Source organism: Peromyscus californicus, unplaced genomic scaffold (assembly GCF_007827085.1).
Source record: "Peromyscus californicus insignis strain IS unplaced genomic scaffold, ASM782708v3 Scaffold_21__1_contigs__length_65335640, whole genome shotgun sequence".
Taxonomy (NCBI): Eukaryota; Metazoa; Chordata; class Mammalia; order Rodentia; family Cricetidae; genus Peromyscus; species Peromyscus californicus.
The window spans coordinates 58,258,778-58,278,515 of record NW_026294514.1 but is presented as its reverse complement, the minus strand read 5'-3'; the positions used below and the strand labels follow the sequence as shown (position 1 = coordinate 58,278,515).

The following is a 19,738-nucleotide window of genomic DNA, read 5'->3' as shown; positions in this document are numbered from 1 at the left end:
AAACACACCCCTCAACTCATTTCAAACTGCTGCCATGGATCCAGCTTGAGGGTCGCCGTGACACAGTAGGACTTGGGCACCAAGTGAGTTGGGATGGGGGCAGTGGCTGGAGCAGGGAGAAGGCAGGAGAGAAATGGGGACAAGGAGAGGACTTTCACAAGAGCAAAACCAAACGACTCTATCTCTGGAAATGCTTTCAGAAGCCCGAGACCCTGACCCAGCTCTCAGAGAATGGTGACTCAAGAAATCTGGGGACAAAAGTCTGGTGGCATGTTCACTCCGGCATAGAGATAGTGGCAGGTTATACATCTTTGGTAGGAGTTAGCACAAGTTCTCTGTGGAGGAAAGTTCTGTATTCATTCCCTGGCTCCATGGAAGAGGAGACTGGGACTCGTTACAGTCTGAACTTGTCTTTACTGGTCCTAAGACAGCTGCATGTGTATAAAATCCCTCCTCCTAAAAACTGGAGGTGGAGGGAAAGGACTAATGCCCAGAGAGAAGATTCCAGAGAAGTAGGTATGCTGCCAGAGCCCCCATCTATGAGAATGGATAGGAGTTCTGGGTGCTTCTGAAGGCCTGGATGAGTGAAGATGGGCATCTGCATAAAACCATGGAGAAGCCAGGTAGGACAGTGAATAGGTTCCACAGACAGACATGGGCATCCTGGAGGTCGGCACATGTAAAGGGGGAGAAAGGACTAACGGAGACACATCAGCCCAGTCCTTCCGTCCCAGCCCTCAGAAGACACCAGGGATAACAGCAGCCCTAGCCAGGCATGAACTCAGGTTTGAACACTAAATCAACTCTGGAGAGCAGAGTCTACACACTCTCTTGTCTCCGTGAGTGTTCTCTATATCAGAATTTCCCCAGGGCTGAAAACCTTGTTATGTTCTGCTGTTGCAGGTTAAAGGTCATCGGGTATGCATCCGGGGTGGATGGGCAGCAAGAGAGAAGGCAAGGCTCTACCTTCAGGGAACGAACAAGAGGACATTTGGCCAGCAAGCTGGCAAGCATTTACCGAGCACCTATCTGTTACGTGCTTACAGTAAGACAAGTTGTATGGAGTTTACAGAATTAAAAGAAGCTAGAAACAATAATCCTAATGAATTGCCCATCTTCTCAGGTTCTGTTAGCCAACAGCCTACAAGCCTTTATACCACATAAGCAAGTAATGAGTGTGAGAAGGGGTTTGCCATTGAAAAATGATGGCCTTGTCCTTGAGGAGAGCTCTGGACCATCATTTGGCTTGCCACTTTCAAATAGACTGGCTTCATTGCCTTCTTTCCCAACTAGAGGCCACGTGTTTATGCATTTAATTTATGCACATATTTTTTTCTGGCTGGTGGCTCTGTATAGAACCACTACTACAGTGTAGAATAAAAATGGCAGCGGCTGAGGTTCTGCCTTTTTTCCTGATGAGAGGAGAAAGTTGTTAGTCTTCAACCATCAAGACGGTGGTGTCTATCTGGGTTCTGTCTGTGAGTTTGAGGGCGGAGCCTTCTATCCATAGTCCACTGAGTATTTATGTATGAAGAGAAGTTGGATTTTTCCTTATCATCTCCAATTGTTTATTTCATATGGTTTATCAGTAATCTTCATTATTTCCTATATATGTATGTGGATATATACATAATTTGTTCTGCATCTAAAAGGGTACATGCATATTTTATTCTTTTGGTACTGTGTATTGCATGAATTCATTTTTGGGTGTTTGACTTACTTTGCATAAATCTCAGTTGTGGTACAAAGCCCTGCTGAACCCACTTTGCTAATGTTTCTGAGGATATTTGCATTTGGTGTCTACATTCATTTTAAAAAAGTATTTGTGTCCTGCTTGTGCCCAATCACTGCTGGTATCAGAACAGTTCTTAGCCTTGTAGAATGAGTCAGGCAGGACCCCTTCTCTTTTATTTCTTAGGAAGATTTTAGAGGAAGTGATTTGAGTTGTTTTCCGGCTGTTTGGTAGACTCAACTAGCAAACCCTCCTCCTGGCCTGGGGTTTCTTTGCAACGCCAATCTTTCTACCTACTCTCCAGAGTGCCTCCTCCTTGAGTTAATCTGGAGCTTTGTGTCTTTCTGATGTAGCTTGTCTAATTGGTTGGCACTCAGTTTTCTTAGCAGTTCCTTTAAACCCTGGTTTGTTTAGTCAGGTGAGCGACAAAGTCCTTCACCCATTTAGTTGCTGTTGGTTCATGTTTTCTCTTTTTACTGTTCACTCCACCAATTCACCAATTTTGTTGAGCTTTCCAAAGATACACCTTTGCCTTTCCTTGATTTTCTCTACCATCTTCAATTCTTAGTTTCAGCCACATCCCCTGTTCTTTCCATTCTTGTTATTGCTTGTGATGGTTTGAATGAGAATGACCACCCACCCACCCATAGGCTCCTATGTTTGAATGCTTTGTCACTAGTTAGTGGAACTGTTTGGGAGGGATTAGGAGGTGTGGACTTGCTGGAGAAGGTATGCCACTGGAAATGGGCATTGAGGCTCCAAAAGCCCAAGCTAGGTCAAGACTCTCTCTCTGCCTGCTGCCTGCAGATGAGGATGTAAAGCTCTCTCTCTCTCTGTTCCTGCACTGTGCCTGTCAACTTCCTGCCATGATAATCATGGACTAGTCCTGTAAAACTCTCAGTCCCAATTAAATGTTTTCTTTTATAAGAGTTGCCTTGGTCATGGTGTCTCTTCACAGCGGTAGAACGGTGATTATGGCATTCCTCATCCTTTTCTGTGTGCCAGGGTGCAAGGCCAGGGTGTTGTTGGTACTCTGTGCAGCAGCTCTGGGTGATACCTGCCCTCCCTCCCCAATGGGACTCATTTCCACAGAAAATCAGTCTCTCCACTGACAGCCTTCTATCTCCCTGCTCCTACAGAAGGGTTTCCTGTAAGGAACAAATGTCTCTGAGCCATGGGCAGGGCCTTGGTGTTAAGGTGTCAGCCTCTAATTACCTTGGTTTTCCTGTTGAATGACACATTTGGCCCACAAGCAAGTTGAGGTGGGATACTGGAAAGCCCAGCATTCTCTCTCTTCTTTGGGGAGCAAGGGAACTTCCAGACTCACATGCTTACCTGAAACATCACCTCTTTGGTTTAGAATCGCATCCAGCCTCCCTGGGGAGATGCCAGACCCCTTGTTTAAGAGGTCAGGAGAGAGTGGACTCTTGCCATACACACAGCTCAAATGCCCGAGATAGTCGCTCTTCTTATCACAGTTTAGTGAAGTTTCTTCAACAAACGTTTCTTCTTGGCTCTATACCTTTGAGACTATTCCCCTGGACTGAGTTTACTTAGAAATAGTTGTCATTAGTGATGATCGTTTCACTGAGGACAGTTTCAGGGGTGCCTTCTGCTCCCCTCCCAGAAGCAGACCACTCCCTGCACAGTTTAGAGCGGTCATGATGTCACTCTGACTAGTTCTGGGGTGTGTCCTCTATGGTTTCCCAGCATCCTACCTACATCTCTGTAAATGGTTCTTTCATTCTATTCTCCTTAAGTTCCCAGCCTGGGCATCCCCTGCTTCCTGATTCTCCTTACATCCCCAGCCTGAGCATCCCTGCTTCCTGATTCTCCTTACATCCCCAGCCTGAGCATCCCCTGCTTCCTGGTGTGATGCTGGTTGGCACAATCCTAAGACAGAGGAAACAGAAGATCCATGGCAGAGAGCCAGCCACTCAGTGACTGTTCCTTCTGGTTTCCCTTGATGTAGCATCAAGGCCAGCCAAGGCAACTCTGAGTCAAACAGACAGCTGGCATGGTGTGGGAGCCTATGGAAGAAAGCTGTGAACTTACTGTGAACTATGGTAGGAATGCTCTTCCCACAAGGTGACCTTCTAGAAAGAATTCCAGAAACTATGATAAGTGGATGCATTTGAAAGCAAGGGGAAGAAGGAAATGCCCTGGTGTGTCCACATTATCTCCGTGGGAAAGGTGAAGGCCTGGGAAGAACACTCTTGGCTCTTCAACAAGACCAAAGATAATATTCCTAAGACATTACATCAGTTTACTCCCCCACTGCACTTGGATTTGCTTAAGTTAACTGTAAATATCGCCTCGTGTTTTGCTTGTTTAGTAAGAAAATGAAAAGCGCTTTGTTGGCACTGCTCTTGAGCTCAAGTGCCTTGAGTCTCCTGATTCCCTTAATCAGATCTTTGGCATTTCCTTCAATCCTTGAAGACTCATCCTTGTTGGCCAGGGTGGTTTGATAGCATGGATCCTTCTAGAGTAGTGGTTCTCAACCTATGGGTCATGACCCCTTTGGGGGTTCTAACAACCCTTTTATCGGGGTCGCCTAAGACCATCAGAAACATCAGATATTTACATTATGATTCATAACAATAGCAAAATGACAGTTATGAAGTAGCAACAAAATACTTTTATGGTTAGGGGTCACCACAACATGAGGAACTGTATTAAAGGGCTGCAGCATTAGGAAGGTTGAGAACATTTGTTCTAGAGGGAACCCAAGTCCTTGAGGACATCTCTTTATGTATTTTAAATGACTCCAGAATGGAGCAGGCAACTTTTGAAATAGATCAAGAGGTAGAAAGTACAGAACTCTGAATTGGCTACCCTGGTAAGATTCTAGCCTTCTAGTGACCACTCCTTCCCATGAGAAGAGCTAGAGAGACAGCTGTGCATGGGAGGACTTGGGGCCATGGCTACAAAACCCAGATCCCCATCCCCAGGAGCCCACACTTCCCCCATAGCCTCCAACAGGCTGAAAAGTCACCATCAGTTACTGAACTTTGAAATTCTGGCCCTCAGCTTGATGTAAATGATCTCTGGGTGGTGTTAGCAGAGCCCATCTCTTTGTAGCTGTTGACAAAGCTCTGCTACTTCATTCCCCCACATCCCTCTGGTTATGGCAGCCATGTACTCTCCTGGCTGCGTCTGTGTGTTACTGTGTCTCCCATCCCTGTAATAAATAGCCGAGATAAGCAGCTCACAAGGAGAGAAGGCATGTCTGCGCTCGCAATCTTTGGGTTTCTGGCCCAAGTTCAGGCAGCTTCACCTCTTTTGGCCTCTGAAAGCATATGCTCATGGGATCTTGTGGCAGAGCAATACAGCTCCCCTCATGGCCAGCAGTGAAACAGAGAAGAGAGAAGGGGCTGCTGTCCCCCTATCCTCTTCAAGGGAATGCTCCCAGTGACCCTAAAGTCCCATCACTAGGTCTCGCCTCTTAAAGTCCCAGCAGCCCCAAGAGTGCCAAGGTGGGGACTAAGCCAATGCTTGGACCCTCTGGTGGGGTTTTAAAGATCAAAACTATAATCTAATGACAATTCTTTGTGAAATTTTAAAATATTTTAACTGTTTTTAAATTTTTTATATTCTATTGTAAAATATTTGTTATTATTAGTATTATTATTTGTGTGTGTATGTGTGTGTGTGTGTGTGTGTGTGTGTGTGTGTGTGTGTGTGTGCGCGTGTGCACGCGCGCGCAGGTGCTCTTGGAGTCCAAAGGTATTAGATTCCAGAGCTGGAGTTACAGGCAGTTGCATTGTGAGTTGCCTGAAGTGGGTGGCAGAAACTAAATCCAGGTCCTTTGCAAGAGCAACATATGCTTTTAACTGCTGAGCCATCTCTCTGGCTCCTAATCTTTATATTCTAACCATAACATTAAACATAATTATTTCTAAACAGTTCTCTTCATTATACTAAAATCATCAGTGATAGCTGTTGCTATCTTAAAGTGTTTAATATGTTTCTCTAAAATGTGGGTTTTATGGGCTGGAGAGATGGCTCAGAGGTTAAGAGCACTGACTGCTCTTCCGGAGGTCCTGAGTTCAATTCCCAGCAACCACATGGTGGCTCACAACCATCTGTAATAGGTCTGGTGCCCTCTTCTGGTCATACATGCTGTATACATAATAAATAAATCTTTAAAAAAAAAAATAGCCAATCTCTTTAAAAAAAAAAAAATGTGGGTTTTATTAGTGAGGTCCTTTAAGACAACAGAGCACACACATGAGCTGTGAGAATCTATGTCATAAGCATGCCCACTGCCATTCCATAGAGCATTCACAGTGAACCATTGTTATAGGCAACTATGGGGTCTAGTAGGCACCCACAGGGACTTCCAGGTTCTTACATCCCTAAACAAGGACTTAGACAGAGACATTTGGCTAGGAACAGAAGAAGAGAGAGCTTATTAAGACAAAGATGCACTTCTGAGAACGGAAGTGGGGCCGTGCTGGAGAAAGGTCTTGAAGCTCAGTGTGCGCTGATCGCAGACCGGGGCATTTATACAATCCATACATTCTTTTTGCCCAGACTTTGGTGTATGTCAACCTTGATGGGAAGGAGGTTTCCAGCCTCCTTTCTTATATATGCTAATTTTGACCTCACTTTCCTGCCGTCCCTCAAACATAAAACTTCCTGGGAACACAAGCAGCAGACCTCCAAATGACCACAAGGGAAGGGAGCCATGGCATAACTGGGTAAGCAGAGTGTTCACGATTCTTAGGAGCCAGCAGGCCGTAAAGTTAATATATTTCAAAAGGTTTCACTTGCCAGTCAGAGGGATGCTAGGTCAGACACAAGTGGGCAAGGAAGAGCTGTCAAGGGAACTGTAGATAGCCCAAGATGGGGGATAACTTTACTCTGAACCTGCAACCTTCCACCCTCCTCCCCACCATCACTGGAGAGCCCTAATCAGTCCATCAGTCTATAAGGTGTAGCTTCTTTCTGGGAACTTTTGTTCACATGAGTTTGAACAGCAGAGCAAAAAGATATGGCTTATGCTTCAAAGAGAATTCGTAGGGCAAGGAAGAGTCAAGGAGTGCTTGTTTATCAGGGGACCACCAAAGTTCAGGCATACCAGTAGCCCAGGCTAGAGAGACTTCACTCCCGTACAGTGTGTATCTGCACGAGATGCACACAGGAGGCAATCTGGTGCTGGAGTCTACTGAGACGGGGAGGGCTGAGCAGGAGGTGGGTAGAGAGAGAAGTGAGAGTTAGGCCTGGAGATTTTTCCATAAGTTCAAGGCCAGCCTGGGCAACTCAGTAAGACCTTGTCTCCAGATAAACAAAAGGAGGTCTAGGGATACCGTGAAGGGGCCCCCAAATAGCTTGACCACACAGCAGCCATGACAGACTTAGGGGCCTAGACACAGCTTCTGGGACAGGCTTACTGTCAGGCAACACCCAGATCCAGGAAAAGCCTTAAGCTGATACCACCCAGGGATCTACCCAGGGGTGAGGAAGTACCTGACATCCCAAACATTCCAACCATTAGATAAGGTGGCCAGATGTCCTTGAGTCTAGCACACACCTATTTTTTGTTTTACAGGTATCCCTAGACAACTGTCAGCCAATCAGGGTCCTGGACCCTGGAAATCCCCTCACCCCAACCTCTGCTATGATAAAAACTCTGCCTCATCTGAATTCAGGACTTTCACCACTGTGTTGGACAGACAGAGGGACCAAGCTCCGAGCTTGAAATAAAGGCTCTCTGCTTTTACATGTGGGATTCGGTCTCCGTGGTGGTCTTTTTGGGGTCCCTGCATGGTGGTCTTTTGGGGGTCCCTGCGATCTGGGCATAACAGATACAACTCAGTGTTAGAATTATCATGCACGAGGCTGTGGTCCAATCTCCAGTGCTGTCACTTAGGCCTGAGGAGACAGCAAAGGGGCAGTTGTTGGTGCTCATGGCATTGTTTACTAGGGAACTGTATAGAATTCCAGGGGTATTGTTTTTGGTGGCCAGGGTCTGGGCTGGCTGTTTTTTTACTTCTCATGCACAGAATTGAAATTTGGGCACACAGATTTGCAAAGCAGCAAGGAAACCTTATCCAAAAGCAAAGCAATACTTCGGAAATATGCTGTCAAAATGATGGTGGACCACAGAAGCCAGCATACTCTAGGCTAGTTCCCCAATTACTGTTTGGGGCTTTTGTACTCTGTTTTGATTCACGGATTTTAGCTGTGTTACGTCTTTTTCTACTGTGCATACCCCTTCCTATAATGTATTTGATTTTAATCATGTACATGCACAAGTATGTAATAGGCATAAGATGGCAAATAGGAAATTCTCCCAGCAAGTTCACTTAGAAGTCACTGTTTGCCTTATTGGGCAGGCACCTAAAACCAGTTCAGGCCAGATCAGACCTCCTGTCCTCATCTCATACATTACTGGAATATTATTGAATAGAATCTGTTCAATTGTCAGTAAAGGGAGGAGAAAGTTAATTCCATTTCTTGGAGAGGATGTGCCTGCGGCTCCACGCAGGTTGTGGACAGGAGTTCTGAGTTGCTGACGGTTGCTAGGTGATTTTTTTTTTTCAGAGAAGGGTGTGCACGTGTGCACAATAGGTGTAGGTGAGGGTCTCCGGCTGCCAGGTGCATTGTTAGAAGAGTGGTGTGAGCATGGCCCAAGCCAAGAACAGTTTCAGCTTTGAAATTTCCTTAGCTTACATGCGTTCTCAAAACACATGGAGATCCAATGGTTTTATTATTCTCCCACTGTAACTGTGGGTATGAAAGATGCATTCCCGCTGTCACCTTCAAGAGCAGAAGACCCCAGCGGCAGCCAGCCCCTCCCAAGCGGAGTGGTCCGGCTCAGAAAGCCGACTCCTTCAAGCCTGGGCGGGTCCTCCAGAGCACCGAGATTGCGGGCTAGAGCGCTCGCCGCCCGGCTCTCTCCGCCACGGCGTCGCTCAGGAAATGACGGCACGCTCGCGCAAGCGTACTGAGCGGCACCGGCTCCACGTCATCGCGGGCGCGACGCCCCGAGGGCCAGCTTGGGCTTTGGTCTGGCGGGGCGGTGGCGGCGAGAGCGGCCGGGAAGATGCCAGTGGCGGTGATGGCGGACAGCGCCTTCAGTTTCAGAAAGCTGCTGGATCAGTGCGAGAACCAAGAGCTTGAGGTAGCGCGGCAGCGTGGGGCGGGCGAGTGGGCGCCGTCTCCAGGGTAACGGGCCGGGCCGCGGCCTGCTGGGAGCATATGCCCGATTCATCACGCCCCGGTTCCTGGCCGTAGTCGGGAGACGCTTCCATTTATCATGTTAAGATAAAAAGTTCACTAGCTTAACTGGGTGTGGTGGCATAGGAATCTCATGGAGCACACGTGAGACGGAGGCAGGAGGATTGCCTGTAAGTTCGAGGCCAGCCTGGGCTATGTAAAATCAAAACAACAAAAGAAATAGGGGGGAAAAAAGGTTCCCCGACTAAGGAGACAGAAGCAGCTTGTTGATAAGCACTTAGCAGACCTTTGCTGAATGGATTAAGATTGATGAAAGACAGGCCTCTCTAACTGCTTGATGGTTTTTAGCTTATTTGGATAGCCTTTTTTATAATGGACTTATTATAATTATAATGTTTTATTATTTTTATAAAACACAGTGTTTTAAGAACCTTTAGAAGTATTTACTACAATCGTGAGTTGCTTTTTTTGTTTGTTTGTTTTTTTATTTTTTTAAATTTAAGACCCTCTGAGGTGAAGGACGCTTAAATATTTGTGTATTTGTAAAGAAACCGATACCCCGTTGGAGGTAGATGACAGTTGACAACACATCTAAATTCACTCCTCGGATTTTAATCCTTGATACTCACCCAAGCTTTTTCTGCATCTGTAGTAGTACTGGAAAGGAGACTTAGTTTTTCCATTTGAATTTTCTCTTTTCTGAAAATGTATTAGGAAATGAGTTTTGGTTTTTGTTTTTTGTTGTTGTTGTTTGTTTTCCTCTCTTTTTGTCCCTCTAGGCTCCTGGAGGAATTGCCACACCGCCAGTGTATGGTCAACTTTTAGCTTTGTATTTGCTTCAGAATGACATGTAAGTAGTACCTTTTACCTAAATCGGAAGAGCAGCAGCTTGCTCGAGATTATTTGAAAGTACATATGACACATAGGTGTCTTATATCATAATCCTGTTATATGTTTCCTATTCAGTCATAATAATAATTAGGCTCAATTTTTTTTGTTGTGTGTGTTTTACATACACCTAAAAAAAAAAAAACCATGGTAAGTTCTTTAGAAAAAACTAGTGTCAGGAGCCATTGACCTGTCCTCTTTTGTCTGAAGGCACACACCTTTAATCCCAGCACTCAGGAGGCAGAGGCAGGCGGATCTTTGAGTTCAAGGCCAGCCTGGTGGACAGAGTGAGATCCAGGACAGTCAGGACTACCACACAGAGAAGCCCTGTCTTGAAAAACCAAAAAAAAAGAAAAGAAAAGATCAGAAACTTCTATGTACTCAGTAGAAGAAAAGAAGCTGAAAGGGAACACTGGGAAGCCAGGAGGCGTTAGGCGTTTTTTAATTAGTCTTCCTGGGTGGGAAGCAGAAAGTGTGCTGGAGAATAGAGGGCTCCTGTGACTCCAAACCCTTTGTGATATTTTTGCAGAAACTAAACTGAGATTTTCATTATACACAGAGAAGTTGTTTCTGTTTTGTGATCACGTTCAAAACCCCTTAAGCCCTGTGCCCACTAGAAGGGCTCCTAATTATAACAGCACTGTGTACACATGTATTGTGAGGGACACATCAAAGTCTTTAAACGGATACATTGTTAAATCTGAGTGGTTGTAGGGTTTTATGTAAATCTGTGGTTTGAATGTGTTGCTGTAGTATAGGATCTGGATTGTTAATTTTAAAAAGTGAGCAAAAAATGAAAAAGGTTGCCTTGGAAGGGGTTATTTCATACTCTTTTTTTTTTTTCCTGGAAAGCTGCTTTTCCTCAGAACAAATTCATATAAAACTGAATTGTCCTGTGAAGTATATTAGTAGATGTTCTTTCATGTGCTTACATTAGAACCTGGTCATTCCGTGTACTGACTAAGATGACTTGTTTTTAATTGATCTCTGTAAATTAGGAATAATGCAAGATATCTTTGGAAGAGGATACCACCTGCTATAAAGTCTGTAAGTATTCCACAGCATTCCCTGATGCTTTAAAAATACTGGCATTGACTTAAATGACAGCCCCCGGTTCCTCTTTTCTTTCCCATACATATCACAGAAACTGTAGTTAATCGACTCTTAAAGTTAGAAACCTTCAGGTTTCTCTGACAGGATGGTTCAGAAATTTTGTTCGTATACTGATGAGGTTTCCTGAGGCCTGCCTTGCTGTGCCGTTGGCCAGTTCACAGCTGACCAGTTTAGATGCAGGGCTGGGGATTGCAGCGGACTACGTGGTTTTCTGCAATGATGGCTGTTTGAAAACTGGCATTGTGTACATGGACATTCACTGCATTAAGATGACTTTATTAATTAAATGTCTTACTTGGGATGGGAGAGTAAATGCAATAACAAAGTTTCTTGCCAGGTAGAACGAAGTAAGATTTTATTTCACTTTCCTTCCTTTCCCTGAACTTCTGTTGGTAAGAGTGAAACAAGAGTCGGGAGTGGCACATGGTGTGAATGGGAACAGCTGAGCTGATAGGAATGGCAACTCTGCACAGAGACTCTGCAGTTGACATTGCCTTGTTAACCAGCTTTCTGGTAGTTTTGTCCTGAGTAAATGCCAGCATCTTAGGTTTAAATAGTAGTGCTTAGGATAATTGATTCCCACACTTCATTCTGAAACATTTTTTTACTTTCTTATACTTTGTGATTGTGGTAAAAACATTAATTATATAAATTGTTGACATTACTGCTCACAGCATTTTGGAATCAGGCAGATCCAACCTTTGGACATTGCAGAACTGTTTATCACCTGCTAAGTTCATAGTCTGGAACTGGACATGCAAGTTACCAAAAAGAAAAAGGTCTACAGTTTATACCTGTTCTCGGCCTTGTTAGAAGAGTAATTGCATCTCCTAAAACCAGTAGTGTGTTTTAATGATATAGCTAACAAATTTTATGTCATTTCTGGGATTTTGTTTGAAGATACAGTCTTATTAATTCCAGAGTGAATTTCTTCAAAGGCAACAATTTTTATTGCAGGCAAATTCTGAACTTGGGGGAATTTGGTCAGTTGGACAGCGAATCTGGCAGAGGGATTTCCCTGGGATCTATACCACCATCAACGCCCACCAGTGGTCAGAGACTGTGCAACCAATCATGGAAGCCCTTAGAGGTAGTGTTTCTTTGTGGTTCAAAGTCGTGTTGCACTAAGCCTGTCCTTGGAGCCCTTGGAGGTATAGCTGTGCTGTGTTGGTGTGCACTCTGGAAGCGGACAGTTCTGATTTGTGGGTGCCTTTCAGACTTGATCTGTGCTAATTGTGATTCTTCATCTCATTACTGGGGACACTGGGGAACATGGCAGGAGCGGGAGCAGAGGGTGTCACTGATTCCAGATCCTAGGTACTCCATTGGTAATATCTTTTATCCTCTTCATTATTTTTGTGGGGACAGGAAGGTTATGACAGGGCCTCGCTGTATAGCCCATTCTGTCCTTTACTCCTTGGGTTACTGGTGTGTACCACATATGTGGCCTTGTGAAAGGTTATCTGCTGTTAAAATGAAACTTGGCAATAACTAAAGTTCACGGTATGGGTAGGTCAAGATTGTTTTTAGGTCTGTGTATTTTCAAATACACAGACTTTGGAGTTTGTTAACCTTGGCTTTGTTGGATGTTGTGTCCCCTGTACACATCGTGTAAAAGGAACAAGTTCAGAGTCTTGGGGCTCAGTTTGAAGATTAGAGGCCTGGCATGATGTGGCACTGCCACATAGTAGCTCTGTCCCCGCCTCCCTCCTGTCTCACACTCCCCTGCACGTGCTTCCAGTCTCTCCGGGTCACTTTCTCATGTTCTTTTTATTGACTTTGGGGGGCGGGGGGTGCGAGCGTGCGAGCACACACTCGTGTAGGCCAGTAGCATTGGATCCTCTGAGGTAAACTCACTGGCATTTCTGAGCCACCAAGCATGGAAGCTGGGAACCAGACTTGGGTCTTGGAAGAGCAGCACCCATCCAGACTCTTAGCCGCTGAGCCATCTTTCCAGCCCCATCACACACATCCATACAGTGACCTCTCTTAGATGGTTGCACGCTTTCTCGTTTCTGTAGTCACTACCTGCCTTTAGTGTGTTCTTCCCATTGGTGAGCAGGTCCTCATCCATGGGTAAGGACATGGGTGGACCAGGGAGCAGAGAGCAAGGATTGCTATACCAATCGGCTCTCTGCATACAGCAGAACAGTGTGAATGACAAAGCAGGAAGTAGCTGCTTTGAATAAGCATGGACCGAATTTCAAGGTAGACATGGGCAGGGGGAGGAGTGTGGAATGAGGTCACGTGATTGCAGTGGGCTGCTTGAAGCTGGTTTGGAACCATCCTTGGGAGGAGTCACAGGAGGTTAGGGCTGACAGGACTGGGTGCAGCCTGGTCAGTACAGGCTGCCTTTGCTGGGTGCTGTACTGCAGGCTGACAGGCAGGACTCGGGGAGGAGCTCCTACCCATCCAGTGAGGGTTCTGTGTGTTTTATTCTTTCCAGTACCACCTCACACTGATTCTCCCTGGAATTGAGAGTTCCTTCCAGCCCACAGACAGCCGTTCTGTCTAGTGTAGCATGCTGGAGTTTGATCTCAGGCTTTTGAGTTTTCACTTTGGCACATCTACCTCCTGGCCTGCACTTCCTTGTTATGAAACAAAATTGAAGAGTTGACTTGTAAACACTGGTCATGGCCTGAGACATTGTTCTATTCTATCCAAGAAGATTTTCTTGAGACTTAACAAGATCCAGATCCCTAAATGGTGCATCCCACCCTTTTCTCTGTAAAATGCCCGCCTGGTAAGGGCAGTCTCGAAACAGATTGGAATTGCTGCAGATTTGATGTTTTATTTTTCAGTGTATTATAAATTTGTTTTCTAGTTAAGAACAACCACAGCCTCACCTGTTAAAGGTCCCACAACTTCCCCAAACAGCACCACTAGCCGAGGACCAAGAGTTCAGACACAGACCCGTGGGGACAGAGTGTATTCAAACCATAGCATCTTCAGTTCAGTCTGAACCACTCGGTTCTATCAGAAAATCAGAGCCGTTTTGGCTGAAGTACCTGGTGGGAGAGCTGTTCACTACAGAAAGCCAGAGAGGGCTGCACAGCACCGGGGGAGCAGTTGTTCCTAAGAGTTCCTAAGAGCCGCCCTCACCCAAAGCCTGAGGGGATGGGAGGAGGGCCGGTATTACTGGACTCTAGAAGAGAACTGAGTCCAGAGCTATGGAGGGGTGTCAGTAGAGCAAGCTGGGGAGCAATGTGTGGCTGCAGATTAGCACTGGAACACAGAGCCTTTATTTCTGCATCCATTGTCAGCCTACTCCTGTCCCTGTGAATGTTCTTCCGTTCTTGTTAGCCCTCCCTTCCGTTCTTGTTAGCCCTCCCTGCCTCTCCACAAACCTGCTGCTTTTCTCTTCCATTCTCGTTCGGCTCTGTCTCTTCCCTACTCCAGAAATCTGACCAGACTGTTTGAACTGGAGACAGTGATTTTTAAATGGTGGGAGAGGGTTATGGTGCACGCTTCCTGCTGCATGGATGTTCCTGCCATGGCTGCCTTGGTTCTTTCCCACTGAACGTCTGTCTCCTTCCTAGGGAAATTTCCGTACCATCTGCTGGAGGTTGGTAGACTGAAGCAGGGTGCAAGTCTAAAGACAGCAAGGAGGGGGAGGGGGAAGAGGAGGAGGAGGAGTGGTGGAGCAGCCTCCGTGGGAAAGGAAGGGGTGCAGCTTAGTGTCGGCTGTTTGCGTGGGGAGACGGCATGCTGTGGTGTGCCTGGGGTGGGCAGAGGGTCTCCTTCCATCTTGACATGGGCACTAGGGACACACTCAGGTCCTCAGGCTTGGGTAGAAGCGCCTTTACCACTGAGCCGTTTCCAGGCCCGTTGGACCTGCAGTTTTTCAGCCCTGAGAAAACCTGTGACTGAGGGCATGCCCCATTTTGGTTCCTGTCAGCAAGCCCATGTTCACAGGAGGTTCACTGTAAGAGGTGGTTTTTCAGGCTGTTAAACAATGGGGCCAGAGCCCAGGGGCAGAATGTGAAGAGTAGTCTGGGTCAGGGACTAGTTTGGAGCAAAAGGTGCCTGAAGGGACCTGTACTGCTTGGTTGACATTGCAGAGGGGCGGTTCAGTGTGGTAGGGGCTTGATTTTATGTGTCCATTTGCCTCACCTGTGGACTGTAAAATCTGAATATTAAGCAGGTTGGCAGCCTTCTGGAGGAGCCTTGTATTACCAAAAGGGCACTGTACAGGAAGACTGGCTGGGTTGGATGGGTTATTCGTCTCATTCTGGAATTTTCTTAACATAGGTGTATGAACATAAGGAAATGGGGAAAACTATTTCCAGGAAGAGTTCTTGTGCTGGGGCCTGGCAGCACCTTCTCTTGAGAGTCAGGCCTTGAGTTTTGGGGTTCAGGGTCCTGACTTGATGCACACTTGGAAGTTAGGGACAGGTGCTGGGGATAAGGTTTGTGCTCCTGTGCTGGGGGAGTCCTGTATTGGAGACCCTTCCGAGAGGGACAGCTGTATTCTCATCCATTCTGCTAGTGTTTTCAAGTGAAAGAGAGCAAAGGAAATGTAAAGTGTTTGGTTTGCTTCCTTCAGGTTGGGGTCCTGTGGGTGTTGCTCTCCACCCTGTAGCTTTTGTTGACACCCGGTGTGAGGAGTGTGTGTGTGTGTGTGTGTGTGTGTGTGTGTGTGTGTGTGTGTGTGCTCACTAGAGCCTCTGGGCATGCGGTGTCCGCTTGGGTGGCTCTGGTCTTGCCTGGAAAGAAAAACTGGATGACAGCTGTCTTTAGGAGTCCTGATCTCTTGGTTCCTGCCGCCATCCCTCCCCACCCACAATAGATGCAACGAGGAGACGCGCCTTCGCCCTGGTCTCTCAAGCCTACACCTCCATAGTCGCCGATGACTTCGCAGCCTTTGTCGGGCTTCCTGTGGAGGAAGCGGTGAAAGGTACTGGAGCTTGTTGTTCCTTACGGGGACCAGAAGTTGCAGAGATCATAGGTTCGCTGCTGCTCCTCTGGAGCTCCAGGAGAAGGGTTTTGGAATTTAGGAAGTGATACAAAACCCGCACCACACAGCACCTCCATGTGGCACCTGTACCAAGCACAGAAGTGTCCCTGTGGCAGCTGTGTAGACATCTGCCCAGCTGCTTTAGAAAGCACTCCTCAACTGACCCGAAGTGCCCAGGTTTACCCTTACCTCCTCAGAAAGAGTCCTGTCTCCACACTGCGTTTTAGTTCATTTCCCCAGTGCCTTGGCCATCCCCAAGTGCCGGTTGCCACTCTTAACCTACTTACTGGTACAGCACTGCATGTACTTGGTGACATTGTTCTACGGTGATTGACAGTTTTGGTTCTCCAACTGAGAGGAGAGACCATCACATGTCGTGTATTATTCTTAAGTTCCCAGAGCCGGGCGGGGGCGTGGGGGGGGGGGGGGGGGTGGCTGGAAGCTGTGGTGTGGGTGGCGGTGTTTTGTTTTGTGGGCAGTTGGTTGTGGTATGGGGCTCTCACACCTGCATTATTAGTCATTATTACTACAGACTGCTACGAGGGGCGGCCTGGAAGTCTCTTCTGTCTGTTTGGAATTAGACTGATTAGGTCACTACTACAGAAGACTAAGCATTTGTCAGTGATTATACTAGCCCCAGACTAAAGTGAGGCTTTCAGTATGTTCAGGATATTTAAAAAATAAGTTTATACAACCCCGTAGTAACCTTCTAGTAACTACATAACACCTGAGTAGGGCATGTAGCGCTGTGACGGAGTGGCAGTGTGGGTCAGGCGGGCACGTGTGCTCTCCTCCATCTGTGTGTGAACTCTGCACTTTCAGGTGTATTGGAACAAGGATGGCAAGCCGACTCTGCCACAAGAATGGTTCTTCCCAGGAAGCCAGGTAGGTGGGTCCTCAGACAAATGACGTCAGAGCAGAGTGACATTGAAGGTCATCTACTTGAGACTTTCCCTTCTGGTCAGTCCCCTGCCCTGCCCCGTTGTTTCAGTCTGTATCCCTGCCCTTCACCTCACCTCAGGAGAAAGCCCTGTTCATTCCTGTGTGCCTTTTCCTCCTGCGTACAGGAGTGTCCTTTTCTGGGGAGTCTTTAGAACTGGGTGTCCTGCCCTCATTATAATCCTCCTGCATCAACCCTACTTCCTTTCACCCGCCCTGGTCACCTGGTGTTTAGACAGAAGTCAGTGCGCAGCCCCAAGGTTGTAGATTCAGGGAGACTGAAGACAAAGTGTCCTCTCTCCACCTGAGAACCGCGTGTTTGTAGTGGGGTGAGCGTCACAGTCCTGGCATGACGTCTCCTGGTTGTCTCTAACTGTCTTTCTCTTTTTGTTTAGCCTCGGGAGCCCTGGATGTCTCCTTGAACAGGTTTATTCCCTTATCAGGTACGTGTCTTCCCATGGACATTTTAGGTGTGCATCGTTTGCTGATGTGTTTTCTGTAGTGTGTAGAGGTCAGTTCTGCAGATGTGTGGGGACACATGGCTACAGAAGGAAACCACAGGCTTCCGTGTAGCTAAGCTGAGTGGTGGCACCTGATAGCCCAGCCCAGAACTACCTGCCATCATGCCAGGGTCTCTTGGGGTTCTGGAATGTACTCAGAAGGCTCCACAGCCTGGCGTGCCAGAGTCAACGTTAGCATGTAAATCCTGAGGTTGGATCCTTGTTCCTCTACTGCTCTTGCTTGTTGACAGTGCAGTGTTCTGCTTGGACCAGACACATTAGGTGCACGTGGGAGCTGTTCTCTACCCCGTTCCCATGGTGGGGCCTGTCCAGGCAGAGCTGTGGTCTGAAGAGGTGCTGCACATGAGACATGTTTGAGTCTACATAGCCTGCTGCAGCAACAGCGGTTACTCTGAGGCATGTCCATTTGAGACAGCCAGGCTGATAAAATGGAGACTTCTTGTCTGAAGCAAAACCATCCGGGCCTCTGGCAGGCATGATTTTTGTCTAAAACCAGGTAGCACAAGAAAGTTCCCTTGTTCAAGTCCTCCACAGGCAGTGGCAGGCCAGGTGCTCTGTCCTACCACTGGTTAACTTAGAGTGTGCTTCCCTCACTGTCATACAGAGCCTGCCCCAGTTCCGCCAATCCCCAACGAGCAGCAGCTCGCCAGGCTGACCGACTACGTGGCTTTTCTGGAAAACTGATAGCTCACTCGGAGTTCAAGGTCCACCTTCAGACCCTGTACTGGCCAACAGATGTGGAGTTTTATTCTGAGTTCACTGAAGAGGGTGAGCACCTCGATGTCCTTTGGGTGTGATAAAATGCACATAGAAGATGAAGTGGATTGTACAGTGTCCTCCTCAGACACTGCTGACTGTCCTCGGAGCAGTTCTCATTTGGTTGGGGCCATCAGTATTATGCAGCCAGCCTCGATGACTGGACTCTGAACACAAGCTGTCCTGCTTCAAGTAGCAGAGGGCGCTGTGGTACACACCACACTCTTGGATACCACTGGCCTTTAGCTGTAGTGATGTGCTTGCGGTTTGAGGAGGACTGTCCCCAGGCAGTGCCCAACCCACATTGTCACTCGCACTCCGGAGAATGTGCTCTTTCTTCCCACCCCAGAACAAGGAATCACTGATGTAGACTCAAAGAGCTGAGGGTGGTGAGACCATCACCTGGTGAGGAGCTCGTCAATGCCACATTTTTTCCCAGTATGTGCAAGCATCCATTGCATGAGGTGGACAGTGTACAGTGAGATCGCAGCGTTTGTGTTCCTGTGAAACTCAAGTGCTGGTGTCTCCTTTCAGAAGAGGGGAGGGGCCTGGAGTGCTGTGTTTGCTGAAGAAAGCTCCCGAGCTAGGGGACAGCCCATGCTGCCCTCCTGCTGCGAGTCCCCATCCTGTGTAGAAATGCTGGCTGCATCTATGTTTGTTCCTGTATGACAGCCCTTGATGATTTGAGGTGGTTGATACAGCCCTGGTTCATTTAGTCTGCATTTGTTCAATAAATATTTAATTGAATTCTTAAAACTGTTTCATCTAAAGCTGTTTCTAGAAATTCCACAGTTTGGTCTTAACTGTGAGCACATTTATAACTTTGTCCTTGTCTCAAATTTTTTTTTTTTTTTTAGAAATTTTCCATTCTTATAACAGATTTATTCATTACACAGTTTTATTACATTGATAATAACATAGTTCATTCTGAAGTTTTGCTTTTTTTTTAAATTTATTTATTTATTTATTTTTGGTTTTTTCGAGACAGGGTTTCGCTGTGTAGCTTTGCACCTTTCCTGGAACTCACTCTCTAGCCCAGGCTGGCCTCAAACTCAGAGATCCACCTGCCTCTGCCTCCCAAGTGCTGGGATTAAAGGCGTGCGCCACCACCGCCCAGCTGGGAGGAGGTCTTAAATACAGGCTTACAGCACAATGGGAGAACCCTGGAGGGCAGAAGTTTGCTATCGATGTTTTACAATCTTGCATCGAAGCTGTTAACACCCATTATGTAGGATACACAGACAAGGAACTTCCCTTAAGCATTCAGGAGGTTGAAACCCGGGAGGGAATTAGCATAGGGAGGATATCAAGGTCAGCAAGCAAGGCAACAGTTACCCAAAATAGGGGCAGGGCCCTACAGGTCCCCCTTTTACTAATAAATGAGCTTCTGACTTGGGTTGCGTGGGACGTCAGCAGGTCACCTTACCCGTCATGGAGACGCCTGTCCAGGCCACACAGGCGCTCTGTCTTAGGTTGGTGAGCACCCCCCAGGCATTACCTGTCTTTGAATACTCATTATCATACAGGCTCAATCGTGTGTGAGCAGCAGAGTTAACTGCTGCCAAAGATCTCAAAGTGGCGCTGGGCTTGCAATCTATGTGTTCAACACAGAAAAGACCAACAGAAGTCCTAACCCACCCATAGCCA

General features: G+C 46.9%; 1 protein-coding gene across 1 annotated transcript; it reads left to right on the top strand.

Annotated features, from left to right (window-relative positions):
* Positions 1–8,699: 8,699 nt before the first annotated feature.
* On the top strand, positions 8,700–18,847 carry Cops8 (COP9 signalosome subunit 8). The gene is made up of 8 exons (XM_052750453.1): positions 8,700–8,861; positions 9,697–9,767; positions 10,804–10,852; positions 11,876–12,008; positions 15,708–15,815; positions 16,698–16,760; positions 17,210–17,257; positions 17,940–18,847. Exons 1-8 carry the CDS (start codon positions 8,784–8,786, stop codon positions 18,017–18,019), a joined length of 630 nt encoding a protein of 209 aa, XP_052606413.1. The 5' UTR covers positions 8,700–8,783; the 3' UTR covers positions 18,020–18,847.
* The last annotated feature ends 891 nt before the right edge of the window (positions 18,848–19,738 follow it).